The following is a 23,705-nucleotide window of genomic DNA, read 5'->3' on the forward strand; positions in this document are numbered from 1 at the left end:
TGTGTGAAACTACATCGGCCATTGTGAAAGTACGTCGCGCATGCGCATTGCGCCACATACGCATGCGCAAAAGTGTCGTTTTTTTGCCTCATCACTGCACAGCAAACGATTGCAGCTAGCGAACAATTCGGAATGACCCCCATAGTGTATCTCTGTGGTGTCCTGCACCACGGCCATCTGATCTGCTCTGCCTGTGCCATGCCTGAAAGCACATAATGGTAGGAGTGAGGCAGGAGGTGGGCATGACAAATGACATATCTTCTCCACTGTTAGCGTACAACTGTGTGATGGGGACGGAGGCAGAGGATAACCGCTCAGCGCTGTCACAGGTCAGGGCACCATATTGCAGCGCTGCAGAGATTCCTCCCCAGGTTCCCTGCCTCTCTGCTCCCCTAAGCACAGCATCTCTCGGAGGCTCAGTAGCTGATGCATACGCGGCAGCTGTGGCCCCAGGGCTCCTCTGTAAAACAAGTCTCCATGACTATCACTCACACACCTGTAACCCTAACGTGACACCTGCTGCAGAGGGGTGAGAGAGCATGGCTGACACTCATGTACAGTACTCAGTGGGTGAGTCCTGTACATGAGTACAGGACTCCAGCCCCACAAGTCCTTGGCTTCATATAACAAGGGATTTCTCTATCGTCCTAAGTGGATGCTGGGGTTCCTGAAAGGACCATGGGGAATAGCGGCTCCGCAGGAGACAGGGCACAAAAAAGTAAAGCTTTACTAGGTCAGGTGGTGTGCACTGGCTCCTCCCCCTATGACCCTCCTCCAGACTCCAGTTAGATTTTGTGCCCGAACGAGAAGGGTGCAATCTAGGTGGCTCTCCTAAAGAGCTGCTTAGAGAAAGTTTAGTTTAGGTTTTTTTTCTTTACAGTGAGTCCTGCTGGCAACAGGATCACTGCAACGTGGGACTTAGGGGGAAAGTAGTAAACTCACCTGCATGCAGAGTGGATTTGCTGCTTGGCTACTGGACACCATTAGCTCCAGAGGGATCGAACACAGGCCCAGCCGTGGAGTCCGGTCCCGGAGCCGCGCCGCCGACCCCCTTGCAGATGCTGAAGCGTGAAGAGGTCCGGAAACCGGCGGCTGAAGACTCCTCAGTCTTCATAAGGTAGCGCACAGCACTGCAGCTGTGCGCCATTTTCCTCTCAGCACACTTCACTGGGCAGTCACTGAGGGTGCAGAGCGCTGGGGGGGGGCGCTCTGAGAGGCAAATATAAACCTTATACAAGGCTAAAAATACCTCACATATAGCCCATAGGGGCTATATGGAGATATTTAACCCCTGCCTGACTGGAAAAATAGCGGGAGAAGAACCCGCCGAAAAAGGGGCGGGGCCTATCTCCTCAGCACACGGCGCCATTTTCTGTCACAGCTCCGCTGGTCAGAACGGCTCCCAGGTCTCTCCCCTGCACTGCACTACAGAAACAGGGTAAAACAGAGAGGGGGGGCACATTAATGGCGATATATATATATATTAAAGCAGCTATAAGGGAGCACTTAATATAAGGATATCCCTTGTATATATAGCGCTTTGTGGTGTGTGCTGGCAGACTCTCCCTCTGTCTCCCCAAAAGGGCTAGTGGGTCCTGTCTTCATTAGAGCATTCCCTGTGAGTTTGCGGTGTGTGTCGGTACGTGGTGTCGACATGTATGAGGACGATATTGGTGTGGAGGCGGAGCAATTGCCAAATATGCAGATGTCACCCCCCAGGGGGTCGACACCAGAATGGATGCCTTTATTTGTGGAATTACGTGATGGTTTATCTTCCCTTAAACAGTCAGTTGAGGACATGAGGCGGCCGGACAATCAATTAATGCCTGTCCAGGCGCCTCAAACACCGTCAGGGGCTGTAAAACGCCCTTTGCCTCAGTCGGTCGACACAGACCCAGACACGGGCACTGATTCCAGTGACGACGGTAGAAATTCAAACGTATTTTCCAGTAGGGCCACACGTTATATGATTTTGGCAATGAAGGAGACGTTACATTTAGCTGATACTACAGATACCGTAAAACAGGGTATTATGTATGGTGTAAAAAAAACTACAAACAGTTTTTCCTGAATCAGAAGAATTAAATGACGTGTGTGATGAAGCGTGGGTTGCTCCTGATAAAAAGTTGATAATTTCAAAAAAGTTATTGGCATTATACCCTTTCCCGCCAGAGGTTAGGGCGCGCTGGGAAACACCCCCTAAGGTGGACAAGGCGCTCACACGCTTATCCAAACAAGTGGCGTTACCCTCTCCTGAGACGGCCGCACTTAAGGATCCATCAGATAGAAAGATGGAAGTTATTCAAAAGAATATATACACACATGCAGGTGTTATACTACGACCAGCTATAGCAACTGCCTGGATGTGCAGTGCTGGAGTAGTTTGGTCAGAATCCCTGATTGAAAATATTGATACCCTAGATAGGGACAATGTTTTACTGTCGTTAGAACAAATAAAGGATGCATTTATCTATATGCGTGATGCACAGAGGGATATTTGCACGCTGGCATCTCGGGTGAGTGCTATGTCCATTTCAGCCAGAAGAGCCTTATGGACACGACAGTGGACAGGCGATGCGGATTCAAAACGTCACATGGAGGTTTTGCCGTATAAAGGGGAGGAGTTATTTGGAGTTGGTCTATCAGACTTGGTGGCCACGGCTACTGCCGGGAAATCCACTTTTTTACCTCAAGTCACTCCCCAACAGAGAAAGGCACCGACCTTTCAACCGCAGCCTTTTCGCTCCTACAAAAATAAGAGAGCAAAGGGCTTGTCGTACCTGCCACGAGGCAGAGGAAGAGGGAAGAGACACCAACAGGCAGCTCCTTCCCAGGAACAGAAGCCCTCCCCGGCTCCTGCAAAAACCTCAGCATGACGCTGGGGCCTCTCAAGCGGACTCGGGGACAGTGGGGGGCCGTCTCAAAAATTACAGCGCGCAGTGGGCTCACTCGCAGGTAGACCCCTGGATCCTGCAGATAATATCTCAGGGGTACAGGTTGGAATTAGAGACGGATCCTCCTCATCGTTTCCTGAAGTCTGCCTTACCAACCGTCTCTTCCGAAAGGGAGAGGGTGTTGGAAGCCATTCACAAGCTGTACGCTCAGCAGGTGATAGTCAAAGTACCCCTATTACAACAAGGAAAGGGGTATTATTCCACTCTATTTGTGGTACCGAAGCCGGATGGCTCGGTAAGGCCTATTCTAAATCTGAAGTCCTTGAACCTCTACATAAAAAAGTTCAAGTTCAAGATGGAGTCACTCAGAGCAGTGATAGCGAACCTGGAAGAAGGGGACTTTATGGTATCCTTGGACATCAAGGATGCGTATCTACACGTTCCGATTTACCCCGCACACCAGGGGTACCTCAGGTTCATTGTTCAAAACTGTCACTATCAGTTTCAGACGCTGCCGTTCGGATTGTCCACGGCGCCTCGGGTCTTTACCAAGGTAATGGCCGAGATGATGATTCTTCTTCGAAGAAAAGGCGTATTAGTTATCCCATACTTGGACGATCTCCTAATAAGGGCAAGGTCCAGAGAACAGCTGGAGACAGCTTTAGCACTATCTCAAGAGGTGCTAAGACAACACGGGTGGATTCTGAATATTCCAAAATCCCATTTAATCCCGACAACTCGTCTGCTGTTCCTAGGAATGATTCTGGACACGGTTCAGAAAAAGGTTTTCCTTCCAGAGGAAAAAGCCAAGGAGTTATCCGATCTGGTCAGGAACCTCCTAAAACCAGGAAAAGTGTCAGTACATCAATGCACAAGAGTCCTGGGAAAAATGGTGGCTTCTTACGAAGCAATTCCATTCGGCAGATTCCATGCAAGAATATTCCAAAGGGATCTGTTGGACAAATGGTCAGGGTCGCATCTGCAGATGCACCTGCGAATAACCCTGTCACCAAAGACAAGGGTGTCACTTCTGTGGTGGTTGCAGAAGGCTCACCTATTAGAAGGCCGCAGATTCGGCATTCAGGATTGGATCCTGGTGACCACGGACGCCAGCCTGAGAGGCTGGGGAGCAGTCACACAAGGAAGAAACTTCCAGGGAGTATGGACGAGTCTGGAAAAGTCTCTTCACATAAACATTCTGGAACTAAGAGCAATCTACAATGCTCTAAGCCAGGCGGAACTTCTCCTGCAAGGAAAGCCGGTGTTGATTCAGTCGGACAACATCACGGCGGTCGCCCATGTAAACAGGCAGGGCGGCACAAGAAGCAGGAGTGCAATGGCAGAAGCTGCCAAGATTCTTCGCTGGGCGGAGAATCACGTGATAGCACTGTCAGCAGTGTTCATCCCGGGCGTGGACAACTGGGAAGCAGACTTCCTCAGCAGACACGATCTTCATCCGGGAGAGTGGGGTCTACATCCAGAAGTCTTCAACATGTTAATAGACCGTTGGGAAAGACCAATTGTAGACATGATGGCGTCTCGCCTCAACAAAAAACTGGACAAATATTGCGCCAGGTCAAGAGATCCACAGGCAATAGCTGTGGACGCACTGGTAACTCCTTGGGTGTACCAGTCAGTGTATGTGTTTCCTCCTCTGCCGCTCATACCAAAGGTATTGAAGATCATACGGCAAAGAAGAGTAAGAACAATACTAGTGGTTCCGGATTGGCCGAGAAGGACTTGGTATCCGGAACTTCAAGAGATGCTCACGGACGAACCGTGGCCTCTACCTCTGAGAAGGGACCTGCTACAGCAGGGTCCCTGTCTTTTTCAAGACTTACCGCGGCTGCGTTTGACGGCATGGCGGTTGAACGCCAGATCCTAAAAGGGAAAGGCATTCCAGAAGAAGTCATTCCTACCTTGATTAAGGCACGGAAGGAAGTCACCGTGAAACATTATCACCGCATTTGGCGAAAATATGTAGCGTGGTGCGAGGATCGGAGGGTTCCGACGGAGGAATTCCAACTGGGTCGTTTCCTACATTTCCTGCAATCAGGATTATCTATGGGTCTCAAATTGGGATCCATTAAGGTTCAAATTTCGGCCCTGTCAATATTCTTCCAAAAAGAATTGGCCTCTGTCCCTGAGGTCCAGACTTTTGTCAAGGGAGTACTGCATATACAGCCTCCTGTGGTGCCTCCGGTGGCACCGTGGGATCTAAATGTAGTTTTAGATTTCCTCAAATCCCATTGGTTTGAACCATTGAAAAAGGTGGATTTGAAATATCTCACATTGAAAGTGACTATGTTACTAGCCCTGGCCTCTGCCAGGAGAGTATCTGAATTGGCGGCTTTATCTTATAAAAGTCCTTATCTAATCTTCCATTCGGATAGGGCAGAACTGCGGACTCGTCCGCATTTTCTCCCTAAAGTGGTATCAGCATTTCATCTGAACCAACCTATTGTGGTGCCTGCGGCCACTAGCGACTTGGAGGACTCCAAGTTGTTGGACGTTGTCAGAGCCTTAAAAATATACATTGCAAGGACGGCTGGAGTCAGAAAATCTGACTCGCTGTTTATATTGTATGCACCCAACAAGTTGGGCGCACCTGCTTCTAAGCAGTCGATTGCTCGTTGGATTTGTAACACAATTCAACTTGCACATTCTGTGGCAGGCCTGCCACAGCCTAAAACTGTAAAAGCCCACTCCACAAGGAAGGTGGGCTCATCTTGGGCGGCTGCCCGAGGGGTCTCGGCATTACAACTCTGCCGAGCAGCTACGTGGTCGGGGGAGAACACGTTTGTAAAATTTTACAAATTTGATACCCTGGCAAAGGAGGACCTGGAGTTCTCTCATTCGGTGCTGCAGAGTCATCCGCACTCTCCCGCCCGTTTGGGAGCTTTGGTATAATCCCCATGGTCCTTTCAGGAACCCCAGCATCCACTTAGGACGATAGAGAAAATAAGAATTTACTTACCGATAATTCTATTTCTCGGAGTCCGTAGTGGATGCTGGGCGCCCATCCCAAGTGCGGATTATCTGCAATACTTGTACATAGTTATTGTTAACTAATTCGGGTTATTGTTAAGGAGCCATCTTTAAGAGGCCCTTTCTGTTGTCATACTGTTAACTGGGTTTAGATCACAAGTTGTACGGTGTGATTGGTGTGGCTGGTAGGAGTCTTACCCGGGATTCAAAATGCCTCCCTTATTGTGTATGCTCGTCCGGGCACAGTACCTAACTGGAGTCTGGAGGAGGGTCATAGGGGGAGGAGCCAGTGCACACCACCTGACCTAGTAAAGCTTTACTTTTTTGTGCCCTGTCTCCTGCGGAGCCGCTATTCCCCATGGTCCTTTCAGGAACCCCAGCATCCACTACGGACTCCGAGAAATAGAATTATCGGTAAGTAAATTCTTATTTTTAGCAGGGTTACCCCACCTATTTACTACATAGGGGCAGGTTCTATATAGAAAAGGGGGGATTCATCACCTCTGTAACTTGCCCTATAGCATATATTATGCAGGCTGAGCTTTGGAGGAGTAAAATGGTCCTGATAAAGTAAAAGCGACTCTTCCCGTCATGACTTATTTACTGGTGTGCTCCGTTAATAATAGATGTGTGCAAAGCAGCTTTACACGATGTGCCTTGTACCTGGGGATGCGGTCACAGCGCGGCGTCCGCAGGGAACAGAGAGCTGCTGTCTCCGTGTTACCCCAGGCCGCGTGTCTCTGTCAGCACTGTATATATAGAGACAGCTGCTCTCTCTCCTACCTGTCTCCACGTGTATCATTAGCTCCATTATATCTATCTTCTGTCACGCCAGCCCACCCCCTGGCGCTCTCAGCCTTCTCCTGATGCAGGTGACCTGGCACGCGGAGGACAATCATAGCCAGCCCATAAATTACTAATAGCTGCTGAGATCCTGCTGCCATCCCCTCCACGAGTGCTCTCAGCTGTCAGCATTATGGCTCAGGGACCGGCCTCTACCTAACCAGCTCTCAGCTGTCAGCATTATGGCTCAGGGACCGGCCTCTACCTAACCAGCTCTCAGCTGTCAGCATTATGGCTCAGGGACCGGCCTCTACCTAACCAGCTCTCAGCTGTCAGCATTATGGCTGAGGGACCGGCCTCTACCTAACCAGCTCTCAGCTGTCAGCATTATGGCTGAGGGACCGGCCTCTACCTAACCAGCTCTCAGCTGTCAGCATTATGGCTGAGGGACCGGCCTCTACCTAACCAGCTCTCAGCTGTCAGTATTATGGCTCGGGGACCGGCCTCTACCTAACCAACTCTCAGCTGTCAGCATTATGGCTCGGGGACCGGCCTCTACCTAACCAGCTCTCAGCTGTCAGTATTATGGCTGAGGGACCGGCCTCTACCTAACCAGCTCCCAGCTGTCAGCATTATGGCTGAGGGACCGACCTCTACCTAACCAGCTCTCAGCTGTCAGCATTATGGCTCGGGGACCGGCCTCTACCTAACAAGCTCTCAGCTGTCAGCATTATGGCTCGGGAACTGGCCTCTACCTGACCAGCTCTCAGGTGTCAGCATTATGGCTCTGGAACTGGCCTCTACCTGACCAGCTCTCAGGTGTCAGCATTATGGCTCGGGAACTGGCCTCTACCTGACCAGCTCTCAGCTGTCAGCATTATGGCTGAGGGACCGGCCTCTACCTGACCAGCTCTCAGCTGTCAGCATTATGGTGGAGGGACCGGCCTCTACCTGACCAGCTCTCAGCTGTCAGCATTATGGCTCGGGGACCGGCCTCTACCTGACCAGCTCTCAGCTGTCAGCATTATGGCGGAGGGACCGGCCTCTACCTAACCAGATCTCAGCTGTCAGCATTATAGCTGAGGGACCGGCCTCTACCTGACCAGCTCTCAGCTGTCAGCATTATGGCTCGGGGACCGGCCTCTACCTGACCACTTGCCCCCTCTTACTCTCTTACACCTCCTCTGCGTTATGTCCTCCATGCTGGATGTATAAGTGTGGGTCACTTTCTCATTCTGTTTCCTAGTACAGTACAATGCTATCCTGCTATGCAAGGAATAGGGTTCTAACCTGAACAATTGCTCTTCTTCCAGGTTACCTTCTGTCCCAACCAGGTGAAGAAGTATGAGCTTGCCCTGGTGGTTGATGTGGATGATATAGGAGAGGAGGTTCTGGCTGTGCCCATTACTGCCAGGTAAATGACGCCTGCGAGCTCTGTTCTGTGTTCCCTCCAGCAGTCCTGTACTCACTGACATTATCCGGCTGTGCACAGGTGTATGGTGCCCCCCCTGTTTGTGGAGAACTTCGCTGTGAAATTTAGCCGCTGTCTCCTGCAGTACCCGTATGAGAGGAGCGTCACATTGACCAATCCCAGCAGCCTCCCGGGGTGTTACAGCCTCATGCCACAGGTAACTCTATGGGCCAGGGGACAGGTGCACAGGTAGCTCTATGGGCCAGGAGACAGGTGCACAGGTAACTCTATGGGCCAGGGGACAGGTGCACAGGTAACTCTATGGGCCAGGGGACAGGTGCACAGGTAACTCTATGGGCCAGGGGTCAGGTGCACAGGTAACTCTATGGGCCAGGGGACAGACATGCAGGTAACTCTATGGGCCAGGAGACAGGTGCACAGGTAACTCTATGGGCCAGGGGACAGACATGCAGGTAACTCTATGGGCCAGGAGACAGGTACACAGGTAACTCTATGGGCCAGGGGACAGGTGCACAGGTAACTGTATGGGCCAGGGGACAGGTGCACAGGTAACTCTATGGGCCAGGGGACAGGCACACAGGTAACTCTATGGGCCAGGGGACAGACATGCAGGTAACTCTATGAGCCAGGATACAGGTACACGGGTAACTCTATAGGCCAGGGGACAGACATGCAGGTAACGCTATGGGCCAGGGGACAGGTGCACAGGTAACTCTATGGGCCAGGGGACAGACATGCAGATAACTCTATGGGCCAGGAGACAGACATGCAGATAACTCTATGGGCCAGGAGACAGATGCAGATAACTCTATGGGCCAGGGGACAGACATGCAGGTAACTCTATGTGCCAGGGACAGGTGCACAGGTAACTCTATGGGCCAGAGGACAGGTGCACAGGTAACTCTATGGGCCAGGTAACAGACATGCAGATAACTCTATGGGCCAGGGGATAGACATGCAGATAACTCTATGGGCCAGGGGACAGACATGCAGGTAACTCTATGTGCCAGGGACAGGTGCACAGGTAACTCTATGGGCCAGGGACAGGTACACAGGTAACTCTATGGGCCAGGGGACAGACATGCAGATAACTCTATGGGCCAGGAGACAGGTGCATAGGTAACTCTATGGGCCAGGGGACAGACATGCAGATAACTCTATGGGCCAAGAGACAGGTGCACAGGTAACTCTATGGGCCAGGAGACAGGTGCACAGGTAACTCTATGGGACAGGTGCACAGGTAACTCTATGGGCCAGGTAACAGACATGCAGATAACTCTATGGGCCAGGGGACAGACATGCAGATAACTCTATGGGCATGGGGATAGGTGCACAGGTAACTCTATGGGCCAGGAGACAGGTACACAGGTAACTCTATGGGCCAGGGGACAGACATGCAGGTAACTCTATGGGCCAGGAGACAGGTGCACAGGTAACTCTATGGGCCAGGGGACAGGTGCACAGGTAACTCTATGGGCCAGGTAACAGACATGCAGATAACTCTATGGGCCAGGAGACAGGTGCACAGGTAACTCTATGGGCCAGGGGACAGGTGCACAGGTAACGCTATGGGCCAGGGGACAGACATGCAGATAACTCTATGGGCCAGGGGACAGGTGCACAGGTAACTCTATGAGCCAGGAGACAGGTGCACAGGTAACTCTATGGGCCAGGAGACAGGTGCACAGGTAACTCTATGAGCCAGGGGACAGGTGCACAGGTAACTCTATGGGACAGGTGCACAGGTAACTCTATGGGCCAGGGGACAGACATGCAGGTAACTCTACGGGCAGGAGACAGGTGCACAGGTAACTCTATGGGCCAGGGGACAGGTGCACAGGTAACTCTATGGGCCAGGGGACAGGTGCACAGGTAACTCTATGGGCCAGGGGACAGGTGCACAGGTAACTCTATGGGCCAGGGGACAGGTGCACAGGTAACTCTATGGGCCAGGAGACAGGTGCTCAGGTAACTCTATGGGCCAGGAGACAGGTGCACAGGTAACTCTATGGGCCAGGAGACAGGTGCACAGGTAACTCTATGGGCCAGGAAACAGGTGCACAGGTAACTCTGTGGGAACTCAGCGCTCACATCCTCCCCCCATGTAAAATACACCGTGCCACTGCACCTTGGTCTCGTCATGTACAATACACAGTGCCACTGCACCCTGGTCTCATCATGTAGAATACACAGCACCACTGCACCCTGGTCTCATCTTGTACAATACACAGTACCACTGCACCCTGGCCTTATTGTGTAATATTAACAGAACCACTGCACCCTGGTATCATCATGTGCAATACACAGTACCACTGCACCCTGGTCTCATTATGTAGAATACACAGTACCACTGCACCCTGGCCTTATTGTGTAATATTAACAGAACCACTGCATCCTGGTCACATCATGTACAATACACAGTACCACTGCACCCTGGTCTCATCATGTACAACACACAGTACCACTGCACCCTGGTCTCATCATGTAGAGTACACAGTACCACTGCACCCTGGCCTTATTGTGTAATATTAACAGAACCAGTGCATCCTGGTCTCATTATGTAGAATACAAAGTACCACTGCACCCTGGTCACATCATGTACAATACACAGTACCACTGCATTCTGGTCTTATTATGTATAATACACAGTACCACTGCATCCTGGTCTCATCATATACAATACACAGTAACACTGCACCCTGGTCTCATCATGTTCAATACACCGTACCACTGCACCCTGGTCTCATTATGTAGAACACACAGTACCACTGCACCCTGGTCTCATCATGTAGAACACACAGTACCACTACTCCCTGGTCTCATCATGTAAAATACACAGTGCCACTGCACCCTGGTCTCATCATGTGCAACAAACAGTACCTCTGCGCCCTAGTCTCATCATGTACAATGCACAGTACCACTGCTCCCTGGTCTTATTGTGTAATATTAACAGAACTAGTGCACCCTGGTCTCATTATGTAGAATACACAGTACCACTGCACCATTATCTCATCATGTACAATACACAGTACCACTGCACCCTGGTCTCATCATGTACAGTACACAGTACCACTGCATTCTGGTCTTATCATATACAATACACAGTAACACTGCACCCTGTTCTCTTCATGTACAATACACAGTACCACTGCATCCTGGTCTCCTCATATACAATACACAGTAACACTGCACCCTGGTCTCTTCATGTACAATACACAGTACCACTGCGCCCTGATCTCTACAATACACAGTACCACTGCACCCTGATCTCATAATGTACAATACACAGTACCACTGCACCCTGGTCTCATCATGTACAATATACAGTGCCACTGCACCCTGGTCTCATCATGTACAATATACAGTACCCCTGCACCCTAGTCTCATCATTTACAATACACAGTACCACTGCACCCTGGTCTTATTGTCTAATATTAACAGTACCACTGCATCCTGGTCTCATCATGTACAATACACAGTTACACTGCACCCTGGTCTCATCATGTATAATACACAGTATCACTGCACCCAGGTCTCATCATGTAGAACACAGCGTAGAATTGCACCATTATCTCATTATGTACAATACACAGTACCACTGCACCCTGGTCTCATCATGAACAATACATATTACCACTACATCCTGGTCTCATCATGTACAATACACAGTACCACTGCATTCTGGTCTCATCATGTATAATACACAGTACTACTGCACCCTGGCCTCATTATGTAGAATACACAGTACCACTGCACCATTATCTCATCATGTACAATACACAGTACAGCTGCACCCTGGTCTCATCATGTAGAATACACAATGCCACTGCACCCTGGTCTCATCATGTACAATACACAGTGCCACTGCACCCTGATCTCATCATGTACAATACACAGTACTACTGCACTCTGTTCTCATCATGTACAATACACAGTACCACTGCACCATGGTCACATCATGTACAATACACAGTACTACTGCACCCTGGTCTCATCCTGTACAATGCACAGTACCACTGCACCCTGGTCTCATCTTGTACAATACACAGTACCACTGCACCCTGGTCTCATCCTGTACTACACACAGTACCACTGCACCCTGGTCTCATCCTGTACAACACACAGTACCACTGCACCCTGGTCTCATCATGTACAACACACAGTACCACTGCACCCTGGTCTCATCGTGTACAACACACAGTACCACTGCACCCTGGTCTCATCATGTACAACACACAGTACCACTGCACTCTGGTCTCATCATGTACAACACACAGTACCACTGCGCCCTGGTCTCATCATATACAACACACAGTACCACTGCACCCTGGTCTCATCCTGTACAACACACAGTACCACTGCAACCTGGTCTCATCATGTAGAGTACACAGTACCACTGCAACCTGGTCTCATCCTGTACAACACACAGTACCACTGCAACCTGGTCTCATCATGTAGAATACACAGTACCACTGCACCCTGGTCTCATCCTGTACAACACACAGTACCACTGCAACCTGGTCTCATCATGTATAATACACAGCACCACTGCACCCTGGTCTCATCCTTTACAACACACAGTACCACTGCAACCTGGTCTCATCATGTAGAATACACAGTACCACTGCACCCTGGTCTCATCCTGTACAACACACAGTACCACTGCACCCTGGTCTCATCATGTAAAATACACAGTACCACTGCACCCTGGTCTCATCATGTACAATACACAGCACCACTGCACCCTGGTCTCATCCTGTACAACACACAGTACCACTGCACCCTGGTCTCATCATGTACAATACACAGTGCTACTTCACCCTGGTCTCATCATGTACAACACACAGTACCACTGCAACATGGTCTCATCATGTACAATACACAGTACCACTGCACCCTGGTCTCATCATGTACAATACACAGTACCACTGCACCCTGGTCTCATCCTGTACAACACACAGTACCACTGCAACTTGGTCTCATCATGTAGAATACACAGTACCACTGCACCCTGGTCTCATCCCATACAACACACAGTACCACTGCACCCTGGTCTCATCCTTTACAACACACAGTACCACTGCACCCTGGTCTCATCATGGAGAGTACACAGTACCACTGCACCCTGGTCTCATCATGTACAATACACAGTACCACTGCACCCTGGTCTCATCCTGTACAATACACAGTACCACTGCACCCTGGTCTCATCATGTACAATACACAGCACCACTGCACCCTGGTCTCATCATGTAGAGTACACAGTACCACTGCACCCTGGTCTCATCCTGTACAACACACAGTACCACTGCACCCTGGTCTCATCATGTAGAGTACACAGTACCACTGCACCCTGGTCTCATCATGTAGAGTACACACTACCACAACACCCTGGTCTCATCATGTAGAGTACACAGTACCACTGCACCCTGGACTCATCCTGTACAACACACAGTACCACTGCACCCTGGTCTCATCATGTAGAGTACACAGCACCACTGCACCCTGGTCTCATCATGTACAATACACAGCACCACTGCACCCTGGTCTCATCATGTACAACACACAGCACCACTGCACCCTGGTCTCATCCTGTACTACACACAGTACCACTGCAACCTGGTCTCATCATGTAGAATACACAGTACCACTGCACCCTGGTCTCATCATGTACAATACACAGTACCACTGCACCCTGGTCTCATCATGTACAACACACAGTACCACTGCAACCTGGTCTCATCATGTACAATACACAGTACCACTGCACCCTGGTCTCATCATGTAGAGTACACTACCACTGCACCCTCGTCTCATCCTGTACAACACACAGTACCACTGCAACCTGGTCTCATCATGTACAATACACAGTACCACTGCACCCTGGTCTCATCATGTACAATACACAGTACCACTGCACCCTGGTCTCATCCTGTACAACACACAGTACCACTGCAACCTGGTCTCATCATGTAGAATACACAGTACCACTGCACCCTGGTCTCATCATGTACAATACACAGCACCACTGCACCCTGGTCTCATCATGTACAATACACAGTGTTACTTCACCCTGGTCTCATCATGTAGAGTACACAGTACCACTACACCCTGGTCTCATCATGTACAATACACAGTACCACTGCACCCTGGTCTCATCCTGTACAACACACAGTACCACTGCACCCTGGTCTCATCATGTAGAGTACACAGTACCACTGCACCCTGGTCTCATCATGTAGAGTACACACTACCACTACACCCTGGTCTCATCATGTAGAGTACACAGTACCACTGCACACTGGTCTCATCCTGTACAACACACAGTACCACTGCACCCTGGTCTCATCATGTAGAGTACACACTACCACTACACCCTGGTCTCATCATGTACAACACACAGTACCACTGCAACCTGGTCTCATCATGTACAACACACAGTACCACTGCACCCTGGTCTCATCATGTACAATACACAGTACCACTGCACCCTGGTCTCATCCTGTACAATACACAGTACCACTGCACCCTGGTCTCATCCTGTACAACACACAGTACCACTGCAACCTGGTCTCATAATGTAGAATACACAGTACCACTGCACCCTGGTCTCATCCTGTACAACACACAGTACCACTGCACCCTGGTCTCATCCTGTACAACACACAGTACCACTGCACCCTGGTCTCATCCTGTACAACACACAGTACCACTGCACCCTGGTCTCATCATGTAGAGTACACAGTACCACTGCACCCTGGTCTCATCATGTAGAGTACACACTACCACTACACCGTGGTCTCATCATGTAGAGTAAACAGTACCACTGCACCCTGGTCTCATCCTGTACAACACACAGTACCACTGCACCCTGGTCTCATCATGTAGAGTACACACTACCACAACACCCTGGTCTCATCATGTAGAGTACACAGTACCACTGCACCCTGGTCTCATCCTGTACAACACACAGTACCACTGCACCCTGGTCTCATCATGTAGAGTACACAGTACCACTGCACCCTGGTCTCATCATGTACAATACACAGCACCACTGCACCCTGGTCTCATCATGTACAACACACAGCACCACTGCACCCTGGTCTCATCCTGTACTACACACAGTACCACTGCAACCTGGTCTCATCATGTAGAATACACAGTAACACTGCACCCTGGTCTCATCATGTACAATACACAGTACCACTGCACCCTGGTCTCATCATGTACAACACACAGTACCACTGCAACCTGGTCTCATCCTGTACAACACACAGTACCACTGCACCCTGGTCTCATCATGTACAATACACAGTACCACTGCACCCTGGTCTCATCATGTAGAGTACACTACCACTGCACCCTCGTCTCATCCTGTACAACACACAGTACCACTGCAACCTGGTCTCATCATGTACAATACACAGTACCACTGCACCCTGGTCTCATCATGTACAATACACAGTACCACTGCACCCTGGTCTCATCCTGTACAACACACAGTACCACTGCAACCTGGTCTCATCATGTAGAATACACAGTACCACTGCACCCTGGTCTCATCATGTACAATACACAGCACCACTGCACCCTGGTCTCATCATGTACAACACACAGTACCACTGCAACCTGGTCTCATAATGTAGAATACACAGTACCACTGCACCCTGGTCTCATCCTGTACAACACACAGTACCACTGCACCCTGGTCTCATCCTGTACAACACACAGTACCACTGCACCCTGGTCTCATCCTGTACAACACACAGTACCACTGCACCCTGGTCTCATCATGTAGAGTACACAGTACCACTGCACCCTGGTCTCATCATGTAGAGTACACACTACCACTACACCGTGGTCTCATCATGTAGAGTAAACAGTACCACTGCACCCTGGTCTCATCCTGTACAACACACAGTACCACTGCACCCTGGTCTCATCATGTAGAGTACACAGTACCACTGCACCCTGGTCTCATCATGTAGAGTACACAGTACCACTGCACCCTGGTCTCATCATGTAGAGTACACACTACCACAACACCCTGGTCTCATCATGTAGAGTCCACAGTACCACTGCACCCTGGTCTCATCCTGTACAACACACAGTACCACTGCACCCTGGTCTCATCATGTACAACAGACAGCACCACTGCACCCTGGTCTCATCCTGTACTACACACAGTACCACTGCAACCTGGTCTCATCATGTAGAGTACACAGTACCACTACATCCTGGTCTCATCATGTACAATACACAGTACCACTGCACCCTGGTCTCATCCTGTACAACACACAGTACCACTGCACCCTGGTCTCACCATGTAGAGTACACAGTACCTCTGCACCCTGGTCTCATCATGTAGAGTACACAGTACCACTGCACCCTGGTCTCATCCTGTACAACACACAGTACCACTGCACCCTGGTCTCATCATGTAGAGTACACAGTACCACTGCACCCTGGTCTCATCATGTAGAGTACAAACTACCACTACACCCTGGTCTCATCATGTACAACACACAGTACCACTGCAACCTGGTCTCATCATGTACAACACACAGTACCACTGCACCCTGGTCTCATCATGTACAATACACAGTACCACTGCACCCTGGTCTCATCCTGTACAATACACAGTACCACTGCACCCTAGTCTCATCCTGTACAACACACAGTACCACTGCACCCTAGTCTCATCCTGTACAACACACAGTACCACTGCAACCTGGTCTCATAATGTAGAATACACAGTACCACTGCACCCTGGTCTCATCCTGTACAACACACAGTACCACTGCACCCTGGTCTCATCCTGTACAACACACAGTACCACTGCACCCTGGTCTCATCATGTAGAGTACACAGTACCACTGCACCCTGGTCTCATCATGTAGAGTACACACTACCACTACACCGTGGGTCTCATCATGTAGAGTAAACAGTACCACTGCACCCTGGTCTCATCCTGTACAACACACAGTACCACTGCACCCTGGTCTCATCATGTAGAGTACACAGTACCACTGCACCCTGGTCTCATCATGTAGAGTACACAGTACCACTGCACCCTGGTCTCATCATGTAGAGTACACAGTACCACTGCACCCTGGTCTCATCCTGTACAACACACAGTACCACTGCACCCTGGTCTCATCATGTAGAGTACACAGTACCACTGCACCCTGGTCATCATGTACAATACACAGCACCACTGCACCCTGGTCTCATCATGTACAACACACAGCACCACTGCACCCTGGTCTCATCCTGTACAATACACGGTACCACTGCACCCTAGTCTCATCCTGTACAACACACAGTACCACTGCAACCTAATCTCATAATGTAGAATACACAGTACCACTTCACCCTGGTCTCATCCTGTACAACACACAGTACCACTGCACCCTGGTCTCATCCTGTACAACACACAGTACCACTGCACCCTGGTCTCATCCTGTACAACACACAGTACCACTGCACCCTGGTCTCATCCTGTACAACACACAGTACCACTGCACCCTGGTCTCATCATGTAGAGTACACAGTACCACTGCACCCTGGTCTCGTCATGTAGAGTACACACTACCACTACACCGTGGTCTCATCATGTAGAGTAAACAGTACCACTGCACCCTGGTCTCATCATGTAGAGTACACACTACCACAACACCCTGGTCTCATCATGTACAACACACAGTACCACTGCAACCTGGTCTCATCATGTACAACACACAGTACCACTGCACCCTGGTCTCATCATGTAAAGTACACAGTACCACTGCACCCTGGTCTCATCATGTACAATACACAGTACCACTGCACCCTGGTCTCATCCTGTACAACACACAGTACCACTGCACCCTGGTCTCATCATGTAGAGTACACAGTACCACTGCACCCTGGTCTCATCATGTAGAGTACACACTACCACTACACCCTGGTCTCATCATGTAGAGTACACAGTACCACTGCACCCTGGTCTCATCCTGTACAACACACAGTACCACTGCACCCTGGTCTCATCATGTAGAGTACACAGTACCACTGCACCTTGGTCTCATCATGTAGAGTACACACTACCACTACACCCTGGTCTCATCATGTACAACACACAGTACCACTGCAACCTGGTCTTATCATGTACAACACACAGTACCACTGCACCCTGGTCTCATCATGTACAATACACAGTACCACTGCACCCTGGTCTCATCCTGTACAACACACAGTACCACTGCAACCTGGTCTCATAATGTAGAATACACAGTACCACTGCACCCTGGTCTCATCCTGTACAACACACAGTACCACTGCACCCTGGTCTCATCCTGTACAACACACAGTACCACTGCACCCTGGTCTCATCCTGTACAACACACAGTACCACTGCACCCTGGTCTCATCATGTAGAGTACACAGTACCACTGCACCCTGGTCTCATCATGTAGAGTACACAGTACCACTGCACCCTGGTCTCATCCTGTACAACACACAGTACCACTGCACCCTGGTCTCATCATGTAGAATACACAGTACCACTGCACCCTGGTCTCATCATGTAGAATACACAGTGCTACTTCACCCTGGTCTCATCGTGTACAACACACAGTACCACTGCACCCTGGTCTCATCCTGTACAACACACAGTACCACTGCACCCTAGTCTCATCATGTAGTGTACACACTACCACTACACCCTGGTCTCATCATGTACAACACACAGTACCACTGCAACCTGGTCTCATCATGTACAACACACAGTACCACTGCACCCTGGTCTCATCATGTACAATACACAGTACCACTGCACCCTGGTCTCATCCTGTACAATACACAGTACCACTGCACCCTGGTCTCATCCTGTACAACACACAGTACCACTGCAACCTGGTCTCATAATGTAGAATACACAGTACCACTGCACCCTGGTCTCATCCTGTACAACACACAGTACCACTGCACCCTGGTCTCATCCTGTACAACACACAGTACCACTGCACCCTGGTCTCATCCTGTACAACACACAGTACCACTGCACCCTGGTCTCATCATGTAGAGTACACAGTACCACTGCACCCTGGTCTCATCATGTAGAGTACACACTACCACTACACCCTGGTCTCATCCTGTACAACACACAGTACCACTGCACCCTGGTCTCATCATGTAGAATACACAGTACCACTGCACCCTGGTCTCATCATGTAGAATACACAGTGCTACTTCACCCTGGTCTCATCGTGTACAACACACAGTACCACTGCACCCTGGTCTCATCCTGTACAATACACAGTGCTACTTCACCCTGGTCTCATCATGTAGAGTACACAGTACCACTACACCCTGGTCTCATCATGTACAATACACAGTACCACTGCAACCTGGTCTCATCATGTACAATACACAGTACCACTGCACCGTGGTCTCATCGTGTAGAGTACACAGTACCACTGCACCCTGGTCTCATCATGTCGAGTACACACTACCACTACACCCTGGTCTCATCATGTAGAGTACACAGTACCACTGCACCCTAGTCTCATCCTGTACAACACACAGTACCACTGCAACCTAATCTCATAATGTAGAATACACAGTACCACTTCACCCTGGTCTCATCCTGTACAACACACAGTACCACTGCACCCTGGTCTCATCCTGTACAACACACAGTACCACTGCACCCTGGTCTCATCCTGTACAACACACAGTACCACTGCACCCTGGTCTCATCCTGTACAACACACAGTACCACTGCACCCTGGTCTCATCATGTAGAGTACACAGTACCACTGCACCCTGGTCTCGTCATGTAGAGTACACACTACCACTACACCGTGGTCTCATCATGTAGAGTAAACAGTACCACTGCACCCTGGTCTCATCATGTAGAGTACACACTACCACAACACCCTGGTCTCATCATGTAGAGTACACAGTACCACTGCACCCTGGTCTCATCCTGTACAACACACAGTACCACTGCACCCTGGTCTCATCATGTACAATACACAGTACCACTGCACCCTGGTCTCATCATGTACAATACACAGTACCACTGCACCCTGGTCTCATCATGTAGAGTACACAGTACCACTGCACCCTGGTCTCATCATGTACAATACACAGTACCACTGCACCCTGGTCTCATCATGTACAACACACAGCACCACTGCACCCTGGTCTCATCATGTAAAGTACACAGTACCACTGCACCCTGGTCTCATCATGTACAATACACAGTACCACTGCACCCTGGTCTCATCCTGTACAACACACAGTACCACTGCACCCTGGTCTCATCATGTAGAGTACACAGTACCACTGCACCCTGGTCTCATCATGTAGAGTACACACTACCACTACACCCTGGTCTCATCCTGTACAACACACAGTACCACTGCACCCTGGTCTCATCATGTAGAATACACAGTACCACTGCACCCTGGTCTCATCATGTAGAATACACAGTGCTACTTCACCCTGGTCTCATCGTGTACAACACACAGTACCACTGCACCCTGGTCTCATCCTGTACAACACACAGTACCACTGCACCCTGGTCTCATCATGTAGAGTACTCAGTACCACTGCACCCTGGTCTCATCATGTAGAGTACACACTACCACTACACCCTGGTCTCATCATGTAGAGTACACAGTACCACTGCACCCTGGTCTCATCCTGTACAACACACAGTACCACTGCACCCTAGTCTCATCATGTAGTGTACACACTACCACTACACCCTGGTCTCATCATGTACAACACACAGTACCACTGCAACCTGGTCTCATCATGTACAACACACAGTACCACTGCACCCTGGTCTCATCATGTACAATACACAGTACCACTGCACCCTGGTCTCATCCTGTACAATACACAGTACCACTGCACCCTGGTCTCATCCTGTACAACACACAGTACCACTGCAACCTGGTCTCATAATGTAGAATACACAGTACCACTGCACCCTGGTCTCATCCTGTACAACACACAGTACCACTGCACCCTGGTCTCATCCTGTACAACACACAGTACCACTGCACCCTGGTCTCATCCTGTACAACACACAGTACCACTGCACCCTGGTCTCATCATGTAGAGTACACAGTACCACTGCACCCTGGTCTCATCATGTAGAGTACACACTACCACTACACCCTGGTCTCATCCTGTACAACACACAGTACCACTGCACCCTGGTCTCATCATGTAGAATACACAGTACCACTGCACCCTGGTCTCATCATGTAGAATACACAGTGCTACTTCACCCTGGTCTCATCGTGTACAACACACAGTACCACTGCACCCTGGTCTCATCCTGTACAACACACAGTACCACTGCACCCTGGTCTCATCATGTAGAGTACTCAGTACCACTGCACCCTGGTCTCATCATGTAGAGTACACACTACCACTACACCCTGGTCTCATCATGTAGAGTACACAGTACCACTGCACCCTGGTCTCATCCTGTACAACACACAGTACCACTGCACCCTAGTCTCATCATGTAGTGTACACAGTACCACTGCACCCTGGTCTCATCATGTAGAGTACACACTACCACTACACCCTGGTCTCATCATGTACAACACACAGTACCACTGCAACCTGGTCTCATCATGTACAACACACAGTACCACTGCACCCTGGTCTCATCATGTACAATACACAGTACCACTGCACCCTGGTCTCATCCTGTACAATACACAGTACCACTGCACCCTGGTCTCATCCTGTACAACACACAGTACCACTGCAACCTGGTCTCATAATGTAGAATACACAGTACCACTGCACCCTGGTCTCATCCTGTACAACACACAGTACCACTGCACCCTGGTCTCATCCTGTACAACACACAGTACCACTGCACCCTGGTCTCATCCTGTACAACACACAGTACCACTGCACCCTGGTCTCATCCTGTACAACACACAGTACCACTGCACCCTGGTCTCATCCTGTACAACACACAGTACCACTGCACCCTGGTCTCATCATGTAGAGTACACAGTACCACTGCACCCTGGTCTCATCATGTAGAGTACACACTACCACTACACGGTGGTCTCATCCTGTAGAGTAAACAGTACCACTGCACCCTGGTCTCATCCTGTACAACACACAGTACCACTGCACCCTGGTCTCATCATGTACAACAGACAGCACCACTGCACCCTGGTCTCATCCTGTACTACACACAGTACCACTGCAACCTGGTCTCATCATGTAGAGTACACAGTACCACTACATCCTGGTCTCATCATGTACAATACACAGTACCACTGCACCCTGGTCTCATCCTGTACAACACACAGTACCACTGCACCCTGGTCTCACCATGTAGAGTACACAGTACCTCTGCACCCTGGTCTCATCATGTAGAGTACACAGTACCACTGCACCCTGGTCTCATCCTGTACAACACACAGTACCACTGCACCCTGGTCTCATCATGTAGAGTACACAGTACCACTGCACCCTGGTCTCATCATGTAGAGTACAAACTACCACTACACCCTGGTCTCATCATGTACAACACACAGTACCACTGCAACCTGGTCTCATCATGTACAACACACAGTACCACTGCACCCTGGTCTCATCATGTACAATACACAGTACCACTGCACCCTGGTCTCATCCTGTACAATACACAGTACCACTGCACCCTAGTCTCATCCTGTACAACACACAGTACCACTGCACCCTAGTCTCATCCTGTACAACACACAGTACCACTGCAACCTGGTCTCATAATGTAGAATACACAGTACCACTGCACCCTGGTCTCATCCTGTACAACACACAGTACCACTGCACCCTGGTCTCATCCTGTACAACACACAGTACCACTGCACCCTGGTCTCATCATGTAGAGTACACAGTACCACTGCACCCTGGTCTCATCATGTAGAGTACACACTACCACTACACCGTGGGTCTCATCATGTAGAGTAAACAGTACCACTGCACCCTGGTCTCATCCTGTACAACACACAGTACCACTGCACCCTGGTCTCATCATGTAGAGTACACAGTACCACTGCACCCTGGTCTCATCATGTAGAGTACACAGTACCACTGCACCCTGGTCTCATCATGTAGAGTACACAGTACCACTGCACCCTGGTCTCATCCTGTACAACACACAGTACCACTGCACCCTGGTCTCATCATGTAGAGTACACAGTACCACTGCACCCTGGTCATCATGTACAATACACAGCACCACTGCACCCTGGTCTCATCATGTACAACACACAGCACCACTGCACCCTGGTCTCATCCTGTACAATACACGGTACCACTGCACCCTAGTCTCATCCTGTACAACACACAGTACCACTGCAACCTAATCTCATAATGTAGAATACACAGTACCACTTCACCCTGGTCTCATCCTGTACAACACACAGTACCACTGCACCCTGGTCTCATCCTGTACAACACACAGTACCACTGCACCCTGGTCTCATCCTGTACAACACACAGTACCACTGCACCCTGGTCTCATCCTGTACAACACACAGTACCACTGCACCCTGGTCTCATCATGTAGAGTACACAGTACCACTGCACCC

At 50.0% G+C, this 23,705-nt stretch overlaps 1 protein-coding gene across 2 annotated transcripts in view; it reads left to right on the forward strand.

Annotated features, from left to right (window-relative positions):
• HYDIN (HYDIN axonemal central pair apparatus protein) overlaps positions 1 to 23,705 on the forward strand; it is a 478,199-nt gene that overhangs the window by 87,152 nt on the left and 367,342 nt on the right. For both annotated transcript variants that reach the window (XM_063945857.1, XM_063945858.1), the window contains exons 15-16: positions 7,979 to 8,079; positions 8,158 to 8,293. In XM_063945857.1, the coding sequence (XP_063801927.1) occupies positions 7,979 to 8,079; positions 8,158 to 8,293 (237 nt within the window). The remainder of the gene's footprint in view (positions 1 to 7,978; positions 8,080 to 8,157; positions 8,294 to 23,705) is intronic.

The sequence above is a fragment of the Pseudophryne corroboree genome, chromosome 11 (assembly GCF_028390025.1).
Source record: "Pseudophryne corroboree isolate aPseCor3 chromosome 11, aPseCor3.hap2, whole genome shotgun sequence".
In the NCBI taxonomy this organism is placed as follows: Eukaryota; Metazoa; Chordata; class Amphibia; order Anura; family Myobatrachidae; genus Pseudophryne; species Pseudophryne corroboree.